General features: G+C 37.9%; 1 protein-coding gene across 1 annotated transcript in view; it reads left to right on the top strand.

Moving 5' to 3' along the window:
• Positions 1-22,425, top strand: part of TMTC4 (transmembrane O-mannosyltransferase targeting cadherins 4) — a 54,488-nt gene extending 32,063 nt beyond the window's left edge. Inside the window, exons 10-18 of the mRNA XM_059466062.1 lie at positions 2,156-2,327; positions 2,415-2,546; positions 9,948-10,027; positions 10,200-10,307; positions 10,432-10,573; positions 11,244-11,358; positions 11,847-11,959; positions 18,580-18,649; positions 19,168-22,425. Coding sequence (XP_059322045.1) covers positions 2,156-2,327; positions 2,415-2,546; positions 9,948-10,027; positions 10,200-10,307; positions 10,432-10,573; positions 11,244-11,358; positions 11,847-11,959; positions 18,580-18,649; positions 19,168-19,319 — 1,084 coding nt within the window. The 3' untranslated portion in view covers positions 19,320-22,425. The remainder of the gene's footprint in view (positions 1-2,155; positions 2,328-2,414; positions 2,547-9,947; positions 10,028-10,199; positions 10,308-10,431; positions 10,574-11,243; positions 11,359-11,846; positions 11,960-18,579; positions 18,650-19,167) is intronic.
• The last annotated feature ends 1,935 nt before the right edge of the window (positions 22,426-24,360 follow it).

Below are 24,360 nucleotides of genomic sequence, written 5' to 3'. Positions count from 1 at the left end.
TTCACCAGAGCAGAGTAGGAGGGGCAGGACCACCTCCCTGGTCCTGCTGGCCATGCTCTTTGATGCAAGCCAGGATATGGTTGGCTTTCTGCACTGCAGGTGCACATTGCTGGGTCATGTTCACCTTCTCATCACTGAACACCCCCAAGTCCTTCTCAGGGCTGCTCTCATCCCATTTTCTGTCCAGCCCATCTTTGTTCATGGGATTGTCCTGACCTAAGCACCAGACCTTGCACTTTGCTTTCATGAGGTTTGCATCAGCCCACCTGTCCTATCCAGGTGCCCCTGGATGGCATCCCTTCCCTCCACTGCACAGCTGGGTGTTGTGGGCAAACCTGCTGAGGGTGCACTCGGTCCCACCATCCATGTCACCGACAAAGATGTTCAACAGTGCCAGTCCCAATGCCAGCCCTTGAGGAACACCACTTGTCACTGGACACTGAGCCATTGACTGCAGCTCTTTGCATGCAACCATCCAGCCACTTCCTTAGCCACCAAGAGGCCGAGCTGTCAAATCCATGTCTCTAGTTTAGAGATGAGGACGTCATGCTGGACAGTGTCAAATGCTTTGCGCAAGTCCAGGTGGATGATATCACTTGCTCTTCCTTTATCCAGCAATGCTGTAACTCCATTGTAGAAGGCTATAAAATTTGTCAGGCACATTTTTCCCTTAGTGAAGCCAGATTGGCTTTCACTAATCATCTCCTTCTTTTCCAGGTGCCTTAGCATATTTTCCAGGAGGATCTGCTCCATGGTCTTGCCAGGCACAGAGGTGACCTACTGACCTACTTTCCTGAGTCTGCCTTTTTCCCTGTTTAAAACATGAGGGTTATGTCTCCCCTTTTCTAGTCAGTAGGAACTTCAGCAGACTGTCATGACTTCTCAAGTAGGATGGGTAGGAGCTCAGCACTATCTTAGAAACTTCATCCATCAGTTCCCTTGGGATCTGCAAGTGCACCTTACCAGATCCCTTGGAGTTGTGCACCTTAGATGTTCTTGAACCTGACCTTTTCCTACAGCAGGCAGTTTCTTGTTCTCCCAGTCTCTGCCTTTGCCTTATGTGACTTGAGCAGTGGGGTTGGAGCACTTGCTGGTGAAGTCTGAGACAAGAAGTCATTGAATACCTCAGCCTTCTCCATGTCCTGGGTAGCCAGGCTTTCCAAATGCTTCCACATTTTCCAGAGTTTTCCCTTTATCACCAACATAGGTAATTCAGAGTTGTGTGTTTGTTCAGAGTACAAAATCTTATTCTTTTCTTCCTTCTCATCCCTTCAAATGTTAACAGTGTACCTGCCTGCCTTTCTGCTGTTCCCATATTTATTTGCATAGATAAATCATTTTGGAGAGGGGTTGGAACTCTTGCTGCTAGTGATGTCCTACTTTCTAGTAAAAATGCACTCACTAAGCCTTTATTGCTAAATAGGTTTTTAGTAAAAAGTGAAGATAAAAGATAGGACTTGTGGGGATGAGAAAAGGTAGGATGCATCTACCTTACAGTGTAGAGAGTCATTTGTAATAAATTAGAATAGACAATTACCATGCCTGTGGCCTTTGTAAGAAACACCTAACATGGACCTGAGGTTCTTATTCCCTTATGTCAGCTCTGTAAAAGTGAGGTACCTAGACTCTTTTGTCTGAGCTCTGTATAGTCCATAAAGAGCTACCTGCTGAGGATGCTAACATTGGTGCCAAAAAAAAGGAAACAAACTGCTCTCAAAAGCTGTGTGTCTCTTCTGTCTGTAGAAAGAGAGTAGATTACTAACTTTCAAGTGGTTAACCACAATGGATTCTACTATTGATGTGTTTGTTAGGAGAAAGACCACCCTCTCAGTTGAATGTGCACCAAAGTTTCTTCTTTAACAGTGACTTATTGCTCCCATTACTGTCTTACTAGGTCCAAAAATAGACAGATAGCTTTTACCATTTCTTTTCCAGTATTTTAAACAGGAGTTATATAATTAATATGCAATGGGGCTATTTTCTGGCCTGGAAGCATGAATATTGCTTTTCTGAAAATTATAGCAATGATTTTTAAAGTGCTTCCCTGTCCTATATGCACATCCTTCTACAATGTTTAAATAAAGTTTATATGTTAAGTAGAAAAGGTACTTTAGTTAAGATTTGTAGTTAACCTGAGAATGTTTCTTGTTTGCAGAATCCTTACACTGGGACTTGGATTTCTTATTATCCCTTTTCTTCCTGCAAGTAATCTCTTCTTCCGAGTAGGATTTGTTGTTGCAGAGAGAGTCATCTACCTCCCCAGTATTGGATATTGTATTCTCTTTACATATGGATTTAGTCTCTTGAGTAAGCAAGCCAAGAAAAAGGTACCATCAAAATAATCAGTAAAGTTGTTGATGATGAAGCAGTTCAATTGCATGATTTGTTTCTTAACTTGCCTCTCTTTCCTTAAGAAAATTCTTGCTGTGGCAGTACTTGGAATCTTGTTGATCAATGTTGTGCGCTGTGCGCTCCGCAGCAGTCAGTGGAGGTCAGAAGAACAGCTTTTTAGGAGTGCATTGTCTGTGTGCCCTCTGAATGCAAAAGTAAGTCACTCATTGACTTCTACTCTTTCTTTTTTCTTTTTTTTTTGTTTTCAAATGTGGGGTCAAGGAAGTATTATGCATAGTTAATATATTGTGCTACAGTGTTATTCACAGTCTTGCTCGGTTCAGGAATGACATTGACTTGTCAGACATCTAAATTACAGTGGCAGCATAGTCAAAATACCAGAAAGTGCAAATTACAATATTGTAATTCAGAACTTGGAGGTGGGAGTGGGAAGGTGAGGGAGAGGGGAGAATGCACTTCAGGAAAGGCATCAAGTCAAATTGGATATAGTGCTAATAAAATCTATTTAGAGGAATTGTGTGTATAATTGCAAGTTATTGCAACAAAAATACCAAAACACGGTTAGTAAGTTGTAGTAATGTATTCAACTGAAAAATGTCTATGCTGTTTTTAGAATCCTTTCTGTGAACCTTCCAGTGGTATATAAAGCCAGCACAGCTGAGGGACAAAGCAGCATATCATCAATGCAATTGCAGGATGTGGGAGTAAAATCTTGCTCCCACTTATGCTTTTTTACAGCAGCTGAGCGGGCTAGACTCTTCAGACATGGGCACTGAGGAAAGCTGCAATTTTCCCTGCAGGCTTAGTGAGGGAACAAGTAAGATGGTGGGGCTGGATAGGATGTTTCACTGAGCTGAGCAGCAGTGTTCAGCATCACAGACTGACTCCAGCCTCCAAGAGAGGTGACCTCCACAGCAGTCCTTTGACAGCCAAGAGTGTGATCTGCTGGAGCACACCCCTGAGCCCTGATGTTGTCTGAATTTTAGTAAAGAGACTCTTTGAAGAGCCTGGGAGTGGGAATGTGCAGCTTGTCAATAAAAATACATTGATGTTTTAAAAGATTAGATTCCTGTAATCTAGAGTGGTATCTAGAAAATGCCAATCAAGACACAGGGTTTAAAAAGGAACCTGTGAAGGCTCAACTTCACAAAGAGAATGATAAACTTAGCATTTACTGGAATACAGATACGGAACACTGAGCTGTAAAAAACATTTATGGCCAGTATTTGCAACATGGTGGCATCTTTCAATAGTCTGAGATTTTAATACATAGGAAAGAGCTGTTGTATTTTATTGTGTGGCAGTGGTAGGCAACCATCTTCTTTTTAATGATGACCTCAGTATATCTTGTCTTCTGGATGACAAGCGCATGCTATAAATGGAGCAAATGCAATCTGTTTTCTTTGCAGCTCCATCCATCTGCCATGGTGAGAGTGCTTTAGACAGATCCCCAGTCTCTGCCTGTGCTCCAGGCTCCTTGGCCTGCAGCCATGCCTGGCTGGAAGCTGTGGCTTGAGCCGATGAGCTGTGCACAAGCTACTGAGCTAATGCAGCTGGTGTAAAGCCAGCGAATGTACAGGCAAAATGAGCTTGTGTTTGTCAACACTGGGCACTGCAGACATGCCTGAGCTGTATTTCTCCTGGTGACAGCTTGTGCAAGGGGAAAGCATGGAGATGTGAAGCGGGAAAGGATGGTAGGCTCACATTCCAGTTTTGCTGAAGGATGTAACTTTGAAATCACAATAGTTGAGAACTTTTCTAAGCGGGAACATTAGAGAGTCCATGTATGAGGGCCTATGTCTTGTTTTCTTTATGAACTCAGCTGTGGTTATTTAATTTTGATAAAGGTAAATGTAAAAATTTGAACCAGGTTTTGTTTTGATCTTCAGTTGTCTTGAAATTGCAGGCTTCCTTTAAAAATGACTCCACAGACTTTCTTTCAGTGACCCATTTATTTCAGTGGGAGGCTGCTGCAGACCAAAGAATGGCACACAGATAATAGCTTTTTCTTGTTGTTCTTGGAACATATTAAATATGTGTAATGTGGTCATGCTTTGCTTCCATTATGTATCAGGATCTCAAAATCTCAAATCCTCAGTAGCAGAAAAAGCTGTTCATGTTTTGTTGTACAGCTCTTTTCAATTCCAAATTGTCAGTGTGGGAAGTAGAGTAAACTTACCCGAATTCTAAATAACAAGTTGTAACAGCACTGCCTTGTCTAATTTCAAGACTCATTTCTTTAAACATATCCTTTAGATAAAAATGTGGAAACTGCATTAAATGAGATTGTGTGGCACAGTAGTGAATCTGGTGCCTTGACACATCTGGCTCAAGAGGATGACACTTAAGATCAACTTTAATAAACATTGCCCAGTGACTTTAAAATATATTGGAAATAATCAGGTACCATAATGAAGCTACAAAATATTTTAACCTCTAAAAATGTTCCCAATACAGATTTTTAAATGTTTTAAATATTGTTAAATTTATTCAAATGTTATTTATTTACAATATTTTAAAATATATATGTTATATATATATGTGTGTGTGTTTTTTATATACATATATATATATATATATATATATATATATATATATATATATATATATATAAAAAATACGTGGTGGGTGGGTAGGTAGGGCTTTTTAAGAGAGAGAAACAAGTATGTTACAGATCTTGGTTAAACATGTCCAGGAACATGTCACATGTTTGAACTTGTGTGGCCCTGCACTCAGGTTGTTTCAAAGGTCATTAGACTGAAACAATACACATTTTTAATACATTTGGCAGTATTTTCCTTAGCTGAACAGGAGGTGCCTCTGCATTGATTGTTTTCCCTACCACCTTTTTTTATACTATATGGATTGGATTCTTCTCTGAGGGAGAAGAAGCTGTTTCTTTTAGCATTTAGCTCCTCTCCTAGAACTAAATGAGGGACCTAAGTCAGAAGGACTGTATCCTAGATTTGTCTTTCTCTCCACTGATGATAAAAGAAGTCCTGACAGCTGGAGCAGATGTGGATATGTAAGATTATGTGAGATTTTGACCCTCTCCTACTGCTGTTCACTATTTATAGACATTGCTGATTGCTCGTCACCTTCTGAAGTCATTAAACATTGTTTCTTTCCAGTTTAAAGATTATTCCCAAAAATGCTCATCTTGCTGCCTTTTTTTTTTTTTTTTTTTGCTGTTGGAAATGTTTGCATTGTTGGAAGAACTGAGTTATTTTTTGTCAGCTTTTAGAAAAGTCATAGCAGTTAAGAATCCAGAGATGGTCTTTATTCCTGGATGACTTCCTCTCATTGATTCTCTAAATAAATAATTGCAGTTACACTGTTACACACATGGGAACTACCCAGCATTTTTCTTTTCCTGGATTTGAAATAACTGAATTTAAGTGACTGTAAATTGTTGTGATTTTGTACATAATCTCTACATTTTCCTTGCTGCTGGCTTTTCTTTAAAGGATAGAAATTAATAAACATAATTTTTGAAAAGCAGTAGCAATTTCAGTAGCAATTTTTGAAAAGAAGTAGCCATTTCAGTAGCAATTTTTATGCAATAATAAGCAAGGAAGTTAAAATGCTTCCAACACAACTATCTGCCTTGACATACTGAGTAAGTAACTTTGAAAGTTATGCTTTATGCAAACTGCAATCATTATAGATGCAAATTTGCCAGAGATTAACTGTGCCAATACTGAAAAGGTACAATAAGTTAGTGAGATTGGTTTCTATACTTTCTTAAAAAGTCCTGTAAAACCTCTTTGTTACAGAACAAGATTTAATGCTGCCTGAGGATCTGATCTTTGATCCTTAAGGAAGCTGATCTAGAGGGCCTTTCCTTTAGATATTGAGATTTTTTTCTTTATGCTCTATATTAAAAAGGGATTATCTTCTGAGGAATTTACCTTAAGTGCTGTGGGCTGTGTTTATATGGGCTATTTGCAGTGTTTTGCCACCATTTTAGATGTCAATTTTTGTGTATACAAGCACGGTCATGCAGAAGAATCTTTAGACAACATTGCGTACACAAACAAGATGTGAATATCACAAAAGCTTTGTTTTATTATTATTATTTAGAAAACAGAGGTTTAGTAGTAGAAGAAAGAGAAGATTGATGACACAAGCTGGCATTGAACAGAGGCATCTGCATGTTCCTGGAGAAATTTTGATCATCCTTTTCAGTAAATGTTCATATTTGCTGAAAAAGAGATTAAGCAGCTAAGAAGAGAGAGTAAAATTGGTGATAATAGTAATGCTCCAACTGATCGGGGGGCATACCTCCTCAAAGATGATATTACATTTCAATTTCTTCCTGTTCTGCTTTGAGGGAAAACAAAAGCAAAAAATCAGTCTGGCAACAATTTCATTTTTGTACAGGAAAATGGTTTTTTTTCCTCTCCTTGTTTAAATTTAACACTTAAATAAGAGTTCAAGTACTATGGATATCTGGCACAGAATAATATGCAGTGCTTTTTCTTTTCTATACTGGCTTCTTAGGTTGATTGAGGTATTGGACAGACAAATACACAGAGCCTATCCCTTGGCTAGGCTATGTCAACTTAAGCAACACATGCCTGTTGAAAGTAGGTTCTACCCTAGGGTATTTTTACCTGATCTCTTAGATTTCTGAGAATACTGTGTTGTTATGCATCCCTGAGAAATACTCCTTTTAGAGCTATTACTGTAAAGTAATTGCCTGTTTAAGATTGATAAAGGATCATCTGAATATAATGTAATACGTCATTTCCAGTTAATATTTAATCATTTAATAACGAAGGGCTCTTAAATGTTTAACCAGGAAAGGAAAATCTTCCCTCCCAGGCTGGCATGCACAATATCTGTCAGAAACAGAAGAACCACACCTCTGCAGATGAAATTTTAAATAACTCACCAGCCCCTCATTAAAACCAGATTCTTCCCACCCACTGGTCCATAGAAAGCACCTGTGTTGTGCAGGAGAGGCACAGCCCTGTGCTCAGCAGACAGCAGTGGTTACTGCAGGCCTGCCTTCAGTGAGCTAAAGGCTGACCTTGGCTTCTCTCTGCCGTGGCCACGCAAGTGAGAGACGCAGCTGGATGGCAGAAGTACCTCTCAGATGCCTGGATGTGCCTGGAAACCCTCTGCTGCTTCTGCTCTTTAGAGCAGGATGTCACTGCATCCTATAACCCATTGCAGAGCTGGTTTTGTCGTTGGATGTCTCTGGTAGGCTGGGCATTTCTTTAGATGTGTTTGGTTTTGGGCTTCTTTCCTCTTCATTTCTTTGTCCACTACCATATTAAGAGGAACTAAAGCTACAGTTTCACTTGAAGGGAAATTAGAAAACTTACATACAGCAAGGAGCCCTTCATTTTTGGGAGTATTGTATAGAAACATCATTTCCTTTCACACAGGAGCTGTAGCTGAGGGCAAAAGAAATACACCATTGAAAATGTTAATAGTTTATTTAAATAGTTGTGCAATCAGTTTTAATAGACTATAGTACATCTTTTTAGTTCAGCTCACAAAATGTACCTGTGCACTTAATACTTCATTTGATGTTTTGACTTGAGAGAATTGATATCTCAGTTTTATTCAGACTGCACAGTTCTGTTTACATGAGAAAAATATTCTTGCTGCTGGTACTTTTGGGGAAAAAATGGATGTGAAGATACTACATGTTTTTAAAAAAAAAACCTGTGAAAAATAGAAAGTGAAGTGCTGTTTCATAACACAAGACAGCTGACATGTGAAAGACTGAGTGGTTGGTGTACACCAAGATTTTTCTCATCTGCTCTGTCCTGGTCTTTAGTAAAATTTCATTTTGTAAAGCTTCTTAAAGAATGAAATTCAGTCAAGTTAAATATAATTTTGTTTGCTGATACTGAAGTGTAAAGTTATCTACTTCAAGGGCTAACATCCAGTATTCAGTGAAATCTTTAAGTATTTCTTTTGTGTTGCCACAATTTGTCTTTATCTGGGTAAAATTTTAATATGTGAACTTCAGTATATAATCAGAGCAATCCAATTTGTTAAGAGTCTTAGTGTTCTGAATAATTTCTGGAAGAGATATATAAATAGAATTCAGTCCTGAGAAACATCTTTCAGGGTATTTCATTTTACTTAAATGACTCCTGAGAAAATGTTGCTCTAGCTTCTTGTATTTTTTGACACTGTCAATGGATCTTTGTTTGGTTTTTTCTTGATGTAAATGTACCATTCTCTTGCTTCTTTGCCATGGACCTTGTCATATTTTTACAAATGTACAGTACAGTGCCAGGATTTTTTTCTTCGTGGTAGCTGTGCTAGAACTGCTTTTATGGGGTGCTGAATTTGTGTGCTATTTTATATCTTAAAATGTGAGGAGCTGCCTCTGTGTGTGCTTAGTAAGCTTTAGAGCATCTCTGCTCTCTGTAAAACCAGTGAAAATACTTTTTCTCCCATTTGACACAGCATGGGAAATGTCCTTAACTCTATTTGTTGGTGGTATGCTACTGCACATTACAATAGTTACATAGAGATGAAATTCAACAATTAAATGCCATAACAACTAGGCTCCAACACTCATGTGTGCTGGATCAATAGGTCCCAGATACTATGTCAACTGCAATTAGGGGTTTTCAGTTAATGGACATGTCAGATAAAATCCTTTTTTGAATGTAGAAGGTGAATTAGACTTATATAAGTGCATTATGAACCTATCATTTTGGACTTCAATCTGGAGTTATTCCTGTATACTGTTTTGAAATTTGATTTTCAAAGTTTGAAAAAAAATTTGCATATGTGTTTGTTTTAGATGAAATATATAAATTCAATTTCAAATAGTAAAGTAATCTAAATAATAAGTCCTGGTCTGGGTGCTGAGAAATCTCTTTTCAAGAGTCAGCATTCACAATACTTTTCAGCCAGGTAACATAATCTTCTGAGATTTCTCTTAAAGTGGGATTTGAGATGTCTTCTAACTCAGAATTGTTCTGAAATATATTTATTCCTATTTACTCTTGCCATAAATTAGGATGATGCATCTTCTCCCTGTAGTCTGAAAACTCTAGATCCTTCCTTCATAGTTCAGTTTTTAACAGGCAAAGTCTTCAACGTGTTAGTATATGTATTATTTCAGAAATGCTCTTTGATACATTTTTATCTTTAGACAATAATTTTGCCTGTCTGTTACCTTTTGTTTGGGTTTTTTGTGAATGTTGAGTTTCTTCTAGTTTATGCAATAATGAAAATAAAGGTTGACACATTGCTTCTGCTGTGATAGATTTGATTTGAGTCAAACGTTCTCTTACCTGGCAAACAAATTAAATTAGGAGCAGGAGGTCTCCATACAAAGTGCCTTGTGAAAGGTGTGGTGACCTCACTTATAAAACTAGGAAATTAATAATTTTTCTTAAATAGCTGGAATAGGTAAGCTGATCTGTACCTCAGATATTGTCTTACTGTCTTCGTTGTATGAATTATCCAGTCCTAAGAATCAACCTACACTAAAAGCCAGCAGTGAATGACACAACTGCTGACTGTTTCTTTTTAGAGAAAGAATTTTTAGCTACTTGATTCCACAAAATATCTGACTGTGTGGCATCTGGTGGAATATCCACCTGTGTTTTCAGGTGCACTACAATGTTGGCAAAAACCTGGCTGACAAAGGAAATCAAAGTGCTGCAATCAAATACTACAGAGAAGCTGTAAGGTATTAAAAATTTTACTGCTTTAGAGATATTTCCTAAAATTGCTTTCATGTTTAACATGAAGAAAATGCTTAGGTATTCATTTTCATGTTCTGCAGCGTTGCAGAGCTAGCAATTTGCATATATTAATACATGTCCATACATAATAATAATCTCTTAAATTTTACATTTTAGGTTGAATCCAAAATATGTGCATGCCATGAACAACCTTGGAAATATTCTGAAAGAAAGAAATGAGCTCCATGAAGCAGAGGAGTTGCTGTCCTTAGCTGTACAAATACAGTATGTTTAGACCAATGCTAAGCAGTGTTTTGCACCAACTGAGCCAAAATGATACAATAGGATCTTGTGTTTCAAATGCTTAATTGTCCTCTCTCTCGGTGGTTTTTTTCCCCAATTTGCCCAGACCTGATTTTGCTGCTGCATGGATGAATCTAGGAATAGTGCAGAACAGTTTAAGGAGGTTTGAAGAGGCAGAGCAAAGCTACTGGACAGCAATTAAACACAGAAAAAAATATCCAGATTGTTACTACAATCTAGGGCGGTTGGTAAGTGCTTTTGAATAAATGATAGCTATGACTGGAATCTGTGTGTCTTTCTGTGTGTGTATATATAGAAAGATTTATTTAATTCTGCTGTAGTGTTAAAAGCTGATAGTTATCCCAGTTTGCTTATGTTGCATTTTAGGGTGATTTCATACTTTTAGTAGCTTTTCCTATTGCTTTCCTAAAATACTTCCTTCCATACAACATTTGGTAATCCTACTTTATCATACAAAGAAGTAGCAACAAAAATACAGATTTAATTTATTTTTTTCCAAAAGGTATTATTAATAATTTCCCAATGTTTTGCATTCCTTAGTATATTGTTAGCTAGTAGAACTGAAAAATTCAGATTAGATTTTTGAAAATATGTACATTAAATATTTACTAAATCTCTTGTGTAGATTTCTAAATTATATGCTGTTTCTTCTCCTTATTCTATTGGTACATGCATATTTGAAGACAAGCCTCACTTGCAGAGGCAAGAAAAGGAAAATTAGTATATAGCATTCTTATCTTCCATACTACAAGATTATTCCTTTTATGTTTATTTTTGTCTATAAAAAGAAATCCTACTAGAAAGGACAAGTCATCAACAACTTTTTAGTGTCTTTAGTGAATGATAGGAAAGTAGAGCAAGTAGAAGCAGAATTACTGGATTTTTCTTTTGTTTTAGTATGCAGATTTGAATCGCCATATAGATGCATTGAATGCATGGAGGAATGCTACAGTCCTGAAACCAGAGCACAGTTTGGCCTGGAACAATATGATAATATTGCTTGATAACACAGGTAAAGGTCTTTTTGAATGTTTTAATGAATAATTCAGTGTCTAGAAAAACTGAAACCTTTATCTGTTTTTATCTAAAAAGATCTCTACCTCTTCTTTGGCTACCCAGACCCCTTCTAATAATATAAGAATGCCTTCTGACTCTGTAATTTTAAAGCATCACTTGAAATCCAGCCCATAAATTGAATTTCTGATACTTACTTAAAATGCCATCGTTGTGCAAGCATGTTTGTATTGTAGATTAAATTCCAGAACTTTTTAATCTCTGCTTTCTTGTTCTTCTGAAGGTGTTATCTATTGAAAACAAAATGAAGATATTCTTTTGCCTTAGTCTACAGCTACAGGATTTTACATTTGTGTGTGTGTGATACCTGGTTTTCTCTAAGAAATTAAGCAGTCAGCTATTTGTAAAAGATGTGTGCTTGCAGCATGAACTAATAAGGCTGTGTTAAAAACATGCTTTCTCTTTTTCTGCTACCTGGGCTGCCAGGCAATCTAGCTCAAGCAGAAGCAGTTGGAAGAGAAGCCCTGGAATTAATACCTAATGATCATTCCCTTATGTTTTCCTTGGCCAATGTACTGGGGAAATCACAAAAATATAAGGTAGGTAACTAGAGCTTTTTGACTCTAGGGCTTTGGGTTGGATTCACTGGGATTTTTTCCTTAATTAAACTCCACCTACATTTTTTTTAGGAGATCATTGTGGACCATGACTAGAGAATCTGTTTAAAACATTTCAGTGCCCTTCTCTACCACAGTATTGGTGTGTGATTCTGTCTTGAGCTTATTCCTCCTTATTTTAGATGCCTAGGTTACAAGTGTTGCTGCCCTACACTATGTCAGTGGAGAGAAATAGGCTCTTCAGCACACTAGAGGGCAGTTAGGGTCTTGTGTTGCTTCAGAGGGAGAGAGCCTGCATTGAATTAGAGACCTCATTTCAGGAGCTCAAATTAGATGGGACAAGCTAGTTCTTCTGCTTTTGCTATATATTCTGTGAATACATATATATATATATATATAGAGAGAGAGAGAGAGAGAGAGATAAGAATTCTGGCCTTTTTGCCTCAGACACGATCTAAAATGTAGTAATATGAGTTTATTAATCCCAGACTGAGGATGGGATACCTGGGTGATCTCAGAATGCTATGAGACAAAGTACATGCATTGCTTAATGTATTGAACTTTCTCTTGGATGCACTGGACCAGCCTGGGAGCGGTACCTCAGCATTAGCTACCTTTATTTGCAAGTAGTAAATGTAATGAAACTGATGAGGATGACTTGTTTCCCAAAGGGAATTGTATCAGATTATAAGCTTATATGACAGAGAATAAATCAAACACATTTAATATAGTTAGTTGTTTAAACTGACTCTATAATCAGTGATTTATGTATGTGATAGGGAAAAATTAATAATCAAGTCCTTGTTGTACCTTTGAAAAACATCGTTTACTGAACCTTTTTAAGGTTTTTTTAGGCTTTTAAGGGGTTTGATGTCTTTTTGATAGTGATAATGTTAACAACACTGCAGGAACACCCTCATGTATATACAAAGTAAGAAGATTCTATAATATGAAACTTATCAGGAGAAAATGGCCTAAGTTGCACCAGGAAAGGTTTAGATTAGATATTAAGAAATTTTTTTCACAAAAGGGATTGTAAAACATTGGGCCAGATTGCCCAGGGAAATGGTGGAGTCACCATCCCTGGAAGTGTTCAAAAAATGTATGGATATGGCCTTGAGGACATGGTTTAATGGTGAACATGCTGGTGGTGCGGGGTTTACAGTGAGACCTCATGATCTTAAAGGTCTTTTCCAACTTTAATAAGTCCATGATTCTCAAAATAGATACATCTGTCCAGTAGTTACTGTGACCACTTATATTTCTACAGTATTGATCAGCTGTGGAGTCCTGACCCGTTCACGTGTGAGGCCAGTGCCTGTGACAACCAGCACTGGCTTTTGTTTGTGCTAGTGATGCTGTTAGACACCCAGTTACTGTTCTTCTAGACTGGCTAGGTTATTTTCCTGGACACTCTAAATCTTTTCTCTCTCCACCTGAGACTGTTATAAAACACATATTTTAGGTTGGTTTAACAAAGTTCCAGAAGGATACAAATTAACATCCAGAACACATAAGGTATGAGATTATGGAGGAGGTAATTGCTAGAATTATTTTGGTGAGTCAGGCCTGTGGAAGAATAGAGGATTTGATAGTCATTCATCAGGGAGAATATGTAGCATGGCAGAATACAGAGCATTTATAATGAAATAAAGTTGAAAAAATAAGTTGAAAACAAGCTAGAAATCTTTTCCAGGTGTAGGAGAGACAAGACTGTCTTACTGGATTTAAAAAATAAAAAAGAAGATAGTGGTTTGATTTGATTGCCAGCCTTGAAATGTTATTATGCTGCAGGAGAACTTGTTGGAGACAATGTAGAAGTAAGAGTAGGGGAAAGTGCAGCTTTTAAGTCCACATTCTGAAAAAAGCAAAAGGAATAGTGGAGCCCAGAAAAAAAAGCAGGGCACCAGTGAGTGTTTTAACAGTTCAATATGGAGTTTTGTGCAGAGCTTAAGTAGTCACTAAAAAGTGATGGGTTATAACAGGGAGAACAAATTAAGGGAATTGGAAAGAGGACTCACAAAGGTTATGATCTTAGCAGCTGTATTGGCATTGCCTGGAAAGAAGAGATAGAGATTTGTTTGTAATGGGAGAATGCTTACAGACCGAAAAAAAGCATGAAAAATTCAGATTTCTTGTCCACCCCCTCACCACATAAAAACAGAGAAATGGATGGCTCTTCAAGGATTTTTATTGAGTAGAATTGGAGGGGAGGAACAGGGGATGGAGACTGTCAAGGTGATGGAGGTAATTTTCAGAGTGCTGCCTGGCTGTGTCTGATGTGTTGTATGACCTCAGGCATTTAATTTATTAGGTTACTCGTTATGTGTCAGTATAAAAGTTGCTACTATGTTGGCTCTGTTGTCGCACAGGAAGATTTGTTCTGGGGTTTTTTGTTATCTCTTACTTTAAAAGACATTGAGTCAAAAAAGTTTTTATTATTTTGTGAGAGATTTCCTTCCAATAAGCACACAACATTCTCCTTCAGTTTCAAATATACTTCGATTTTCAGCAGAAGATAGGTTTCCTATGTCACAAAAAATAAAAAAATAACCCTTTATTTTGTGTTTGTATCTAATGATGAATGATTTATTGTTCCAGAGAGAAAAGCACATAAAGGATGAGCTGTTTCTGTGGTTTTGTTTGGGTTTTTTAATTAACATCTGTTATACCAAGTTTGATTCTCCTTTGAGTGCTTGTTCTTATCTCAATTGATGAAGAACCAAGCTATCTTTAGTTGAAAAAGATGTGTGCTGTATTTTTGTTACATATACATCTATGCTTTTTCTGTAAAAAGTGCAATAAATTGAAACCATTCAGCATTTTTTGTATTTGAAATAAAGCCAGACTACATTTTTGTGGCCTTGGCAGCAGATGGAATGCGGTGTGCTTACCCCAAGCCTTTGCTATATGCAAGCTGCAAGTTTCTTGGCAACACTTGAAGATTTGGCAAGATGCAGCAATTTGAAATACCACTGATGTACTGGAATGTACATTTACTCCATATATCCACAGTAATATGAATATGATGCACCTTAAATAGCCTTTAAACAACCACTATGCTTCTACTAGCTGCTGAGCGAAGCAGTGGTGATAAAAATATTCTCAGCATGGAGTTGAAGATGTATGGTAATGGCAGCCAGCTCTTGAATATCTATCTCATTAAATTATCTGGAAGCACATTGCACGTGTTGTCCCACTGTCCTTCAGCAGTGAACAGATGCAAGTCTCTACATTAGGTGCTCCTCCTCTGTGCAAGTGGCAACTTTTAGGCATAAGTGTTCAGTAGATCTTTCATTAATTGTTGTTAACCTGCCCAGTGAGGAAAAAGGAGATTTACTAGACCACAAAATTTGGAGTAGGAAAAAGCACAACTTTATGGGACTTGAAATTACTGCATGCTTTCAAGTGCCAATCCACTGTTGATATTTAGGATTTGAGAGTTGTATGAAAAGAGGAGGTTATCTTGCACCACTTGCCAAATTTTTGAGTCTCAGTATGTTTCTCAGGTTACTGAGAAATACGGAAATCATGGAATAATTCTGCTTGGAAATGACATCTAAGGGTCATCTAGTCTAACCCCTAATCCAAACCAGTGCCAGTTCCAGTTGAATCCTGAATATCTCTGTCAATAGAAATTCTGTAACCTCTCTGGACAGCATTTTTCAATGCTTGACCAACTTTATAATAAATTAAAAAAAAAAAAAGATGTTTCCTTTAATTGGAATTTCTTGTATGCCAGTTTGCATCCATTATCTCTCACCCTATCTCACAGACATGTGAGAAGAGTCTGTTTCCATCCTCTCTGTATTATCTCATCAGGTACTTGTAGGCAGCACCTTCATCTTCTCTCCCGAAGGCTGAAAAGATCCAGTCCTCTCAGTTGGTCTTTGCACATCTTGTGCTCCAGCTCTGTACCATTTTGGTGGCTTTCTGCAAGACTCACTGGAGTATGTCTGTGTCTTTCTTGTAATGGAGACCCCCAGCCTGAACACATACTCCAGGTGTGGTCTCAGAAGTGCTTATCTGTAGCATTCATATTTTCTGAAAAATCCCTTCGCCCAGGATTTTCTCCTAGGAAGCTGAGAAGCCTCAGAGAAAAAGGAAAACAAATTCTTATCTCATTTGCTTCTCCTGTGTTGTGCTCACATGTGGAATGTGTTTGGAGATTGTTTACCAACAGGTGGTTGTTCCATTGGTTTCATGTGAATTGTTTTGACTTATTGGCCAATCAGGGTCAAACTATGTCAGGCTCTGGAGAGAGAGTCACGAACTTCATTATTATCTTTTTAGCCTTCTGTAAGTATCCTGCTTGTATTCTTTAGTATAGTTAAGTATAGCATTCTTTAATATAATATAGTATCATAAAGTAATACATTAGCCTTCTAAGAACATGGAGTCAGATTCATCATTCCCTCCTTTGTCTGGGCACCCCGCAAATGCAATACTTACCAAAGTCACATGGCCACCAGAGGTCCATTCCAGCCTCAACCCTTCTGTGATTCCTGCTAGTCTGTTTCTCTGCCCTGCCCAGGTCCCTCAAAATAGCTGTTCTCCCTTCCAATGTATTTATTACTCCCTCCTCTAAGGTGCTATCTGTAAAGTTTTGAAACTGCATTCAGTCCCACCATCCAAAATATGAATGAAATCACTAAACAATACGGGTTTCAAAATAGTCTGGATATGAGAATGCTGGAGCAACTGCTCATGCCATAGGAGAGCAATGCTAAAACTTGCACTATGGAGGTAAATTTGCAGACATCTGGTTCCCCTTGTTAACTCCTCTCCAAATATTCCTTGTCCTGAAACAAAATCAGAATCACAGAATAGTTGGGGTTGGAAGGGATGTCTGGAGATTGTCTCATCCAAACCCCTGCTAGAGCAGGTTCACCTAGAGCAGGCTGCACAGAATTGCATCCAAGCAAGTTTTGAATATCTCCAGGGAAAGACACTGCACAACTTCTGGTCAATCTGTTCCAGTGGTCTGTCACCTGAACAGAAAAGTTCTTCCTCACATTCAGATGGAACTTTCTGTGCATCATTGCTGCTCATTGCCTCTTGTGCTGTTTCATGGCATGAATGAGAAGAGCCTGGATCCATCCTTATGGCACTCTCAGATACTTAGACACTGATGAGGTCTCCTCTCAGTCATCTCTTCTTGAGGCTGAGCAGGCCCAGCTTCTTCTGCTTTTCCTCATAAAAGATGTTCCAGTCCCCTCATCATCTTCATAGCCCTCCACTGGACTAGCTCAGAGGACCTGGGGTTTGTAATTTCCTTGACCTGTGGAGATGAAGGCACTTTCTGCATGAGTCTCTCCTGGCTTGAGAATGGCAGCCTCAGCTGTGCTCAGCAATGCTTTTAGTTTGGGTTTGAATTTGGACATATGGGGAGGCTCTTAAGTCACTCAGAGCAGAGTGACTCAATCTTGACATCAGAGATTTCTTTTCCCCTGAAGGGACCCTCACAGAGAGTTATTTCATGCTTGACATGAGAAGATGGTGGAACCAAAAATCTGGCTGACAGGCTTTCTTTTTCAGTAAAGCCTGTGATTTATTTTAAGCAGTGAAAGCTTAGCACAAAGGAAAGGACTTTTCTCCATGTTACTGTTCTCACATACCTCAGACAGCAAGTATGTGCATTCACATGGAAGCCTACCACATTGAGGTAATTTTATCTTCAGGTCATTTGCATTGAAACTGAATGAGCAACTTTCCCTAGAGCACAGCGCAGCATAGAAATCTATGTAAAATTTGCTCTCAAGTATCTAAACTTGCATGTTAGTGAGTAAATATGCTCCATTTGGATTGGGGAGGGGATGTGAGTTTTTAAAGTTCTGCAGGAAATATGCTCTGGGGAAAAAAGTAGCAATATTAGCTGCTAGTTTGGAAAAATAGAATTGTTTTAATTAGAGAATAAATTTAGCGGTAAATTATTTTCTGAATATTAGGTGAGGGACCTGAGGTTTTCTAAGAGGTACTCAGATATCAAAAGTCTTAAGAGAACACATTGCAAGCAGTAATACAGAGAAGATAACTGGTGAGGAAAATGTGAAGGATGTTACATGGCATGATATGATTTGGCATTTTTTTGCTTTTTTAAGTAAAAGGTATTCAGCTACTCTTCATGGGGAACCACACATCTGTTTGAAAGGGATTTACTGGAATACTCCTGTTTTTAATGCTAAAACTATTGTAAAAGGAAAAGTGTCTATAAGCAGTTTCTTTAGATACCAAATTACATTTCCTTAATTTGATCACATAAGCAGGGAAAACTTCAGCAGGTAATGTTTGAAAATGCTATAACTATTTTTAAAAAGGTACTTTAGGTAAAAAGCAAAGTTCACAAGTGCTTAATAAATTTCTGCTAAATTAACAGCAGCCTGTGAAAACATGACACTTATTTGCAGCATTATTACTGGTTTCAGAGGGCTGTAACCTCCTGAGCTACAGGATAAGGCAGGCTCAGGATATTTATATGGTGGTATCATATAGATAGGACATAGTTTTGGAGGGTTTGTAATTACAGTGGTGGGTAAATTTGGCATTGTTTTATATATATGAGCATGGACTTTCCTGATGACTTGTTATTTTAAATTATTCAGGAATCTGAAGCTTTGTTCCTCAAGGCAATTAAAGCCAATCCAAATGCTGCCAGTTATCATGGTAATTTGGGTAAGAGCCTTTCTAAATCTTATCAGCTGTATTGTTTATTTGCTTCATATTCATTGTGTTTAAAAAGAAAAAGCAATCTTTTGCGCCTTCTTCCTGGTGGGCAGATTTCTATTTTACTTTCTAGAAAAACTGCCAGCCAGAAGAACAGGGCACTAAAGCCAGAAAAGCTGTCACATGATATGACAGATCAAGAGGGCTGCAAAATCCAGCCCAGAGGTAGCTGCACTTTAGTGTCTGCACATTGGTTCATTTATGCTATGCTTGTAACCCACAATGAGCTCACCAGATAAGAGCTGCCATTTATGGCTCCATTGTAATTCATTCCTTCATCATTCCCATGCCAGTTCTGCTCACAGGCTTTGCTCCTGCATTTGGCAACAGAACAAGCAGCTACTGTGCCACCAGCCAGTGACAGACCCTCACTGGAAACAAATACCTCAGTGTTGTTCTCCAAGTGATTGGCAAGATTGTCCGTTATTCAACAATATTGCTAATGAAATTCCCCATTGATGTTCCAGCTGTGCTTTATCACCGCTGGGGAAACCTTGACTTGGCCAAGAAGCACTATGAAGTCTCTCTGAAGCTTGATCCCATGGCACCAGGAACCAAGGAAAACTACAGCCTCCTAAGGAGAAAACTGGAGCAGTTGCAAAAGAAAGGCGGTGCCTGATGCTCCTTTTCAGGTTGCCCGTGCGTGCTGTTTACAACTGCTGTTACATGGGCACTTCTGACCATGTACAGGCTTCAGTCATCATTTCTCAAAAACAACACCACCAGCACCGCACACTTGAATGTCCAGTTTTGCCCTCCTACAGATCCTAACATTTCAGCTTGAGGGATCATTTTATTTTTACTTGAACTGCTTTTAAAGTCCATTAGAACATTTTTATAGGTATATGAAAGCAATGGAGATGGAATTTCACAGCATACACATGTAATTTGATATCTTCATCTGACTTTTTAGTAGCAGGATGAATAGCAGGAGGCAGTTTTATTTCTGAAAGTGATACTTAAAAGTGCAATTTCCTGTTTAAATCCTGATCTTTTCAAGTATGAAAAATATCTGTCCACTTCAGTTTTATTACTGCCTTCCAGTGCCAGTCCTGCAGAGACAGTGGAAGAATGAATTCTCTCCAGCACATCAGTCTACTCATATAATTTGAGTTAAGCCCTTATGCTCATTTCTCTCTCCAGCCTGTGAAGTGTCAGATTTGTACAGGAGTAAATAAGGGCAAGGATTTGACCATAAATGTCTGTCAGCCAGTGTACTGCTCAAGTATGCCTGAGTGTAGAAAATACTGTAAGATGAAGATTATAACAAGCAGCTAATGAAAAGAAGGTGAGACAACAGAGGAGTCAGGTAGGGTTTCTGTTCTTGCAGGCAGCCTCATCTACCACAGACAACACGGACAACAAGTCAGAATTGCTTTAGCTCCTGTGCCAGGTCAGTGGTTTAAATACAGTATAGTGTCTATAGGACCTAATTGCTGTGTTCTCAGGCAATTCAGTGCTTTCTGGTTAAGGACATTACACCTTTCAGCTCCTATATTGCTGGGGAATAAAGAGAGAATTTCTGTGGAGCAGTAACTGTGCAGAAGACCTGACCTTGGCTGTTGATCTGTTACCTGAAAGAACCTGGCTTCACCTTTGTCTCCCATGGCTCGTGTGTTTGCTGAAGGGACAGATAAATAAGCATAGCTGTTAATGCATAAACTGAGCACATCAAGGTGGGATGATTCAGAGGTGATTTATGTTGATACCACATTACCTCTCAAAAGGGGCTATGCTTTAATACACATTTGAACTCTGGCTGTCCAGAGTTGTTTGTCATGTATTATATATTTACATTCCTGCTTCAGGAAGTAGTAGCAAGTCTGTTTATTTGCTGATGGTTGGTTTTTCCAGTTTCTTTGGGTTTTTTTGAGATGTTTAGTTTTGTTTATTTGTTTAAGATTGAAAGTTTGCTATTGGATATGAAAGCTGGGGAACTTAACCTGTCTCTCCATGTTCCTTTATTCTTGCCATCTATGTTCCCTGGGAGAAATTGATCAGCACAGTATGATCAAAGCTAGCTCAGGTACTACAAGTCATGCAGGTACTTTAGTGTATTATTTTTGCCACACTAACTGTAGATCTAGCCAGCAAGGCTGTGGCAGTGTGGTGCTGTCCACCAGTTGGCTTGGAACAAATGAACATGGCTACATACTGGTTTGTTTTAGTTGCGGTGCCACAGGCATGCATGTGAGGTCCTCTCCTACAAATATAACCTGTTTCTCAGTGGGTAACATAGGGTACAAAGCCGTGGCAATTATTTCCATTTCTTCTGGTTTCTGGACAAAGTTTTCAGAAATTTGTTTCTGAATATGATGCAAGCATGCTCTTTGATAAGTAATCTGGCAAGCAGAACACTGCACCAGTATGGCTAAGGACCAGCCTAGCTTAGTACCAACTTTTGTATCTGAAAGGTGCTGAAATAGATACACCCTTCAGTACAAGCAGCATGTTCTTAAGGCTTTCCATACATAGCCTACTATTCATCAGATAGAACACATAGCTTCTTCAGTCATGAGGAATTAAAGAGTAGGGATCTGGCTGGATGAGCTAATTTATAGCAGAAGATAAATATGTTTACTATAATCAGGTCTTTTCTGTATATTTGGAATATGGCATCCTGAGTTTAAATTATTATTCTCATCATAAAATCCATATGTGTAGTTTTCCCTGTTGCTTTCCATATCAGCTTTAAAGACATCCACTAGATCAATATTATGTATGAGGGATGAATTTTTTCTAGGTCATTATAAACCAAAGTTGTAGAAATTCCTCTGTGGAAGTCCTTCTATACAAAGTCTTAGACAGAAAAGACCAACAAACAAATTGATTTTTTTGTTAGTATTTGAAAATGGTCTTTACTTTTCAGTACAGACAACATCATTTTTTCTTGATTAGCTTTCTGGCTACCTGTATATATATTTTTTTGTTTTATATAATATTTACTGCTATAGAAATTCAATGTGATTACTTGTATGATGGTAATACGAAGCATACCCATATGTCTGAGTTTAATGTTGAGGCAGAATTGAGTTCAAAAGAAGCCACAAAGATGACCGCTTTTGTAATAAAATCTTCCTTAAGACTTTTAAGAATACTAAATATTTTTTTACTTTATTTTCAGAAATATTTTGAAAGTGCAAACAGTGCAGTGGCTTTTATTAAAATGGTTATAATGTTAACCTTTTTATTGGTTTTTCATACCTCATAACTGACTCCTGGAACAGTGCAGAACACTAAACTTCAAAGAGAAAAAGGTGAAGAAAAAAGTCGGCTTGTACATAACTGTAGTTACACATATTGCCTATCTTTCCAGCATGCTGGATTTTTTTTCCCATTGCTAATTCCAGAAGATTAAAGTTTCCTTATCAGTTGGCCTGTTTGATTCTCTAGGGAAATTACAAAGCCTTTTTTCTTCTTCTTTTTTTTTTTTTTTTTTTTTTTTTTTTTGAGAATGATTACTTGTTCAAATACAGTTCTGAGAAGAGAAACAGAATGATTTAATGCACAGACTGGAGTCAGGAAAATAATCACAATGACTGCTATGGATATTAGTCTCTTTTCACCAAAAATTTCAGTGAAGTTCCCTAATTGTATGTCTCTGTTGTGTCTAGACCAATGACATGTACATGAAGTTTCTTGTTATTTAATTTCATAGTATTTAAACTTTAGCGATGTGGGTTGTGTGTGTGTTTATGGGCACTAAGAAATAAAAATCTATAATACTTTTGTCTTCACTAACTTCAAAGGGTAACTAAGGTGATCAGCTCATATACATGAAGAAAAATCTCACTGCTGCTTTCAGTTGAAGTAATCTGGTGCCACACACATGAAGTAATCTGGTCCCTCTAGCATTTTTATACATTATTGAGGCCAAGAATGTTAAAAGACTGGCATTGAAGCAAACTGGCAGGTACTTGCCTTGAGAGGGTAGCTGGATGAGGGAATGGGAGAAAACAAATTAACCTGGATGAATTTAAAATAAATGACTGATAAAGCACTGAACAACAAATCCCTGTGTATGAAAACAGAACATTCACATTAAGTTTGATGCATTGCTAGCTTGTTTATGTTTCTGTAATGAACAGTAACAGCTTCTTATTGAATTCAGTTTGGGTGTCCTTCACTCCTACTTTAAAAAGCATTCTAAAGCAACTGTACATTTGCAACAGTGAGATTTGTATTTTTTCCCTTAAGTTCCAGTTGCTATTTCAAGCTGTAGGTATTAGAATGCTAAATGTGATAGCATTGTGTGTTTCAATATGGTACAGTTTTTTGTTTTGATATCTTTTGATATTTATTTGCTGGTTCCTGCCTGTGTCCCATGTTTCACATGAGTATTGGTACATTCACCTACCTGTCATTACATGTAGATTCCCATGTGCTTCTCAGCTTGGCCCTTTCACTGAATAGTGCTCCCTTTCCACAGCTCTTGGGGTGCCTCTACCAAATGTGTGTTAATGAGGGCACGTTTCACTCAAAAAGATTAAATTTTGCTGGGAGCAAAAGTGGCTCCCAGCAAAATCACATGGCTGGATTTCTGTGACATAAAAGCTGAGGGAGCCAAATTTGTGTCGTGGAACACCTTAAGCAGCAGGTGCCACAGGTAAAGGACACTTCAGGCTGTGCTGGGCTCCACAATAACGTGAAGTGGTTGTACATAGGTGTAATGTTATAAACACAGCAACTTGAACTCTGCTTTAAAGGAAAAGGACTGTATATCTCGCCAAGGAAGAGGATATGCACAGATGCATGGATACTGAGCATTGGAGGACTGATTACTTGGTGTTAGAAAGTTGCACTGCCGTGTTGTGGCATGGGTGTTCAGTGTGTGTCAGTGATGATACATGTCAAATGGGTCAGGGCTTTTTTAAAATAAGTATTTTTGTTAGGAAAAATCCCTACAGGTACTGGAACTGGTAGCTTGTGATTTCTGAGATGAACTTTTTTTATGTAGTATTAATCATTTAAATTGCCAATGGTATGTTCCAATTTATTTTCAGCTGAGCAGGAAGTAAATACATTTGTAATGAAGCCATGAAATAAATCTGCATTTTGCTATCTTTTTTTTGCATAGATTTTAATTGTGACAATGGTGTTTATTTTTGTAGTAAGTTTTTGATTCAGGGTTCTGCTACAAGCTAGGAAGAAAACCTAATGGGCCTGGCAGACTAGGACTGGAACATACAGGAAGACATTCTTCCTCTTAGAGTAACGGTTCAAAATCTTGATTCAGCACGAGTCTATTGATGTTGAATGTTGCACTGTGTGTGCCTAAACAAACAAACAAAAAGCAGCACCTGAAGAAAGCAATGGAATACCTAACTAATTAATTCAGTCTCTAAAATGATAACATATAGAAAGCAGGAGCTACTGCCTCAAATGCTGAGCAACCTTCTCTGCCAAAATCGGATTTTTTACCCAGTGTGCAACAAGCCAATAATGACACACTTAAGAGAGACATTGATTATTTATTTCAGAGTTGCACAATTGGTGGTATTGCACAAATTACACACACTAATTATCAGAACTTTTTACTATTTATAGAATGTAGCAAACAAATGAATTAGTGTTCATTGGCTACAAGTTACATAGTTTTCTTATTAACTGGTATTCTTTTTTTGGTTAATGATTCTCTTGCTTCTCATGCTAATTAGTCC

This window comes from Ammospiza nelsoni, chromosome 2, assembly GCF_027579445.1.
Source record: "Ammospiza nelsoni isolate bAmmNel1 chromosome 2, bAmmNel1.pri, whole genome shotgun sequence".
NCBI classification, from domain to species: domain Eukaryota; kingdom Metazoa; phylum Chordata; class Aves; order Passeriformes; family Passerellidae; genus Ammospiza; species Ammospiza nelsoni.
The sequence above is the reverse complement of the archived record's forward strand: the minus strand, read 5'-3'. Positions and strand labels throughout refer to the sequence as shown.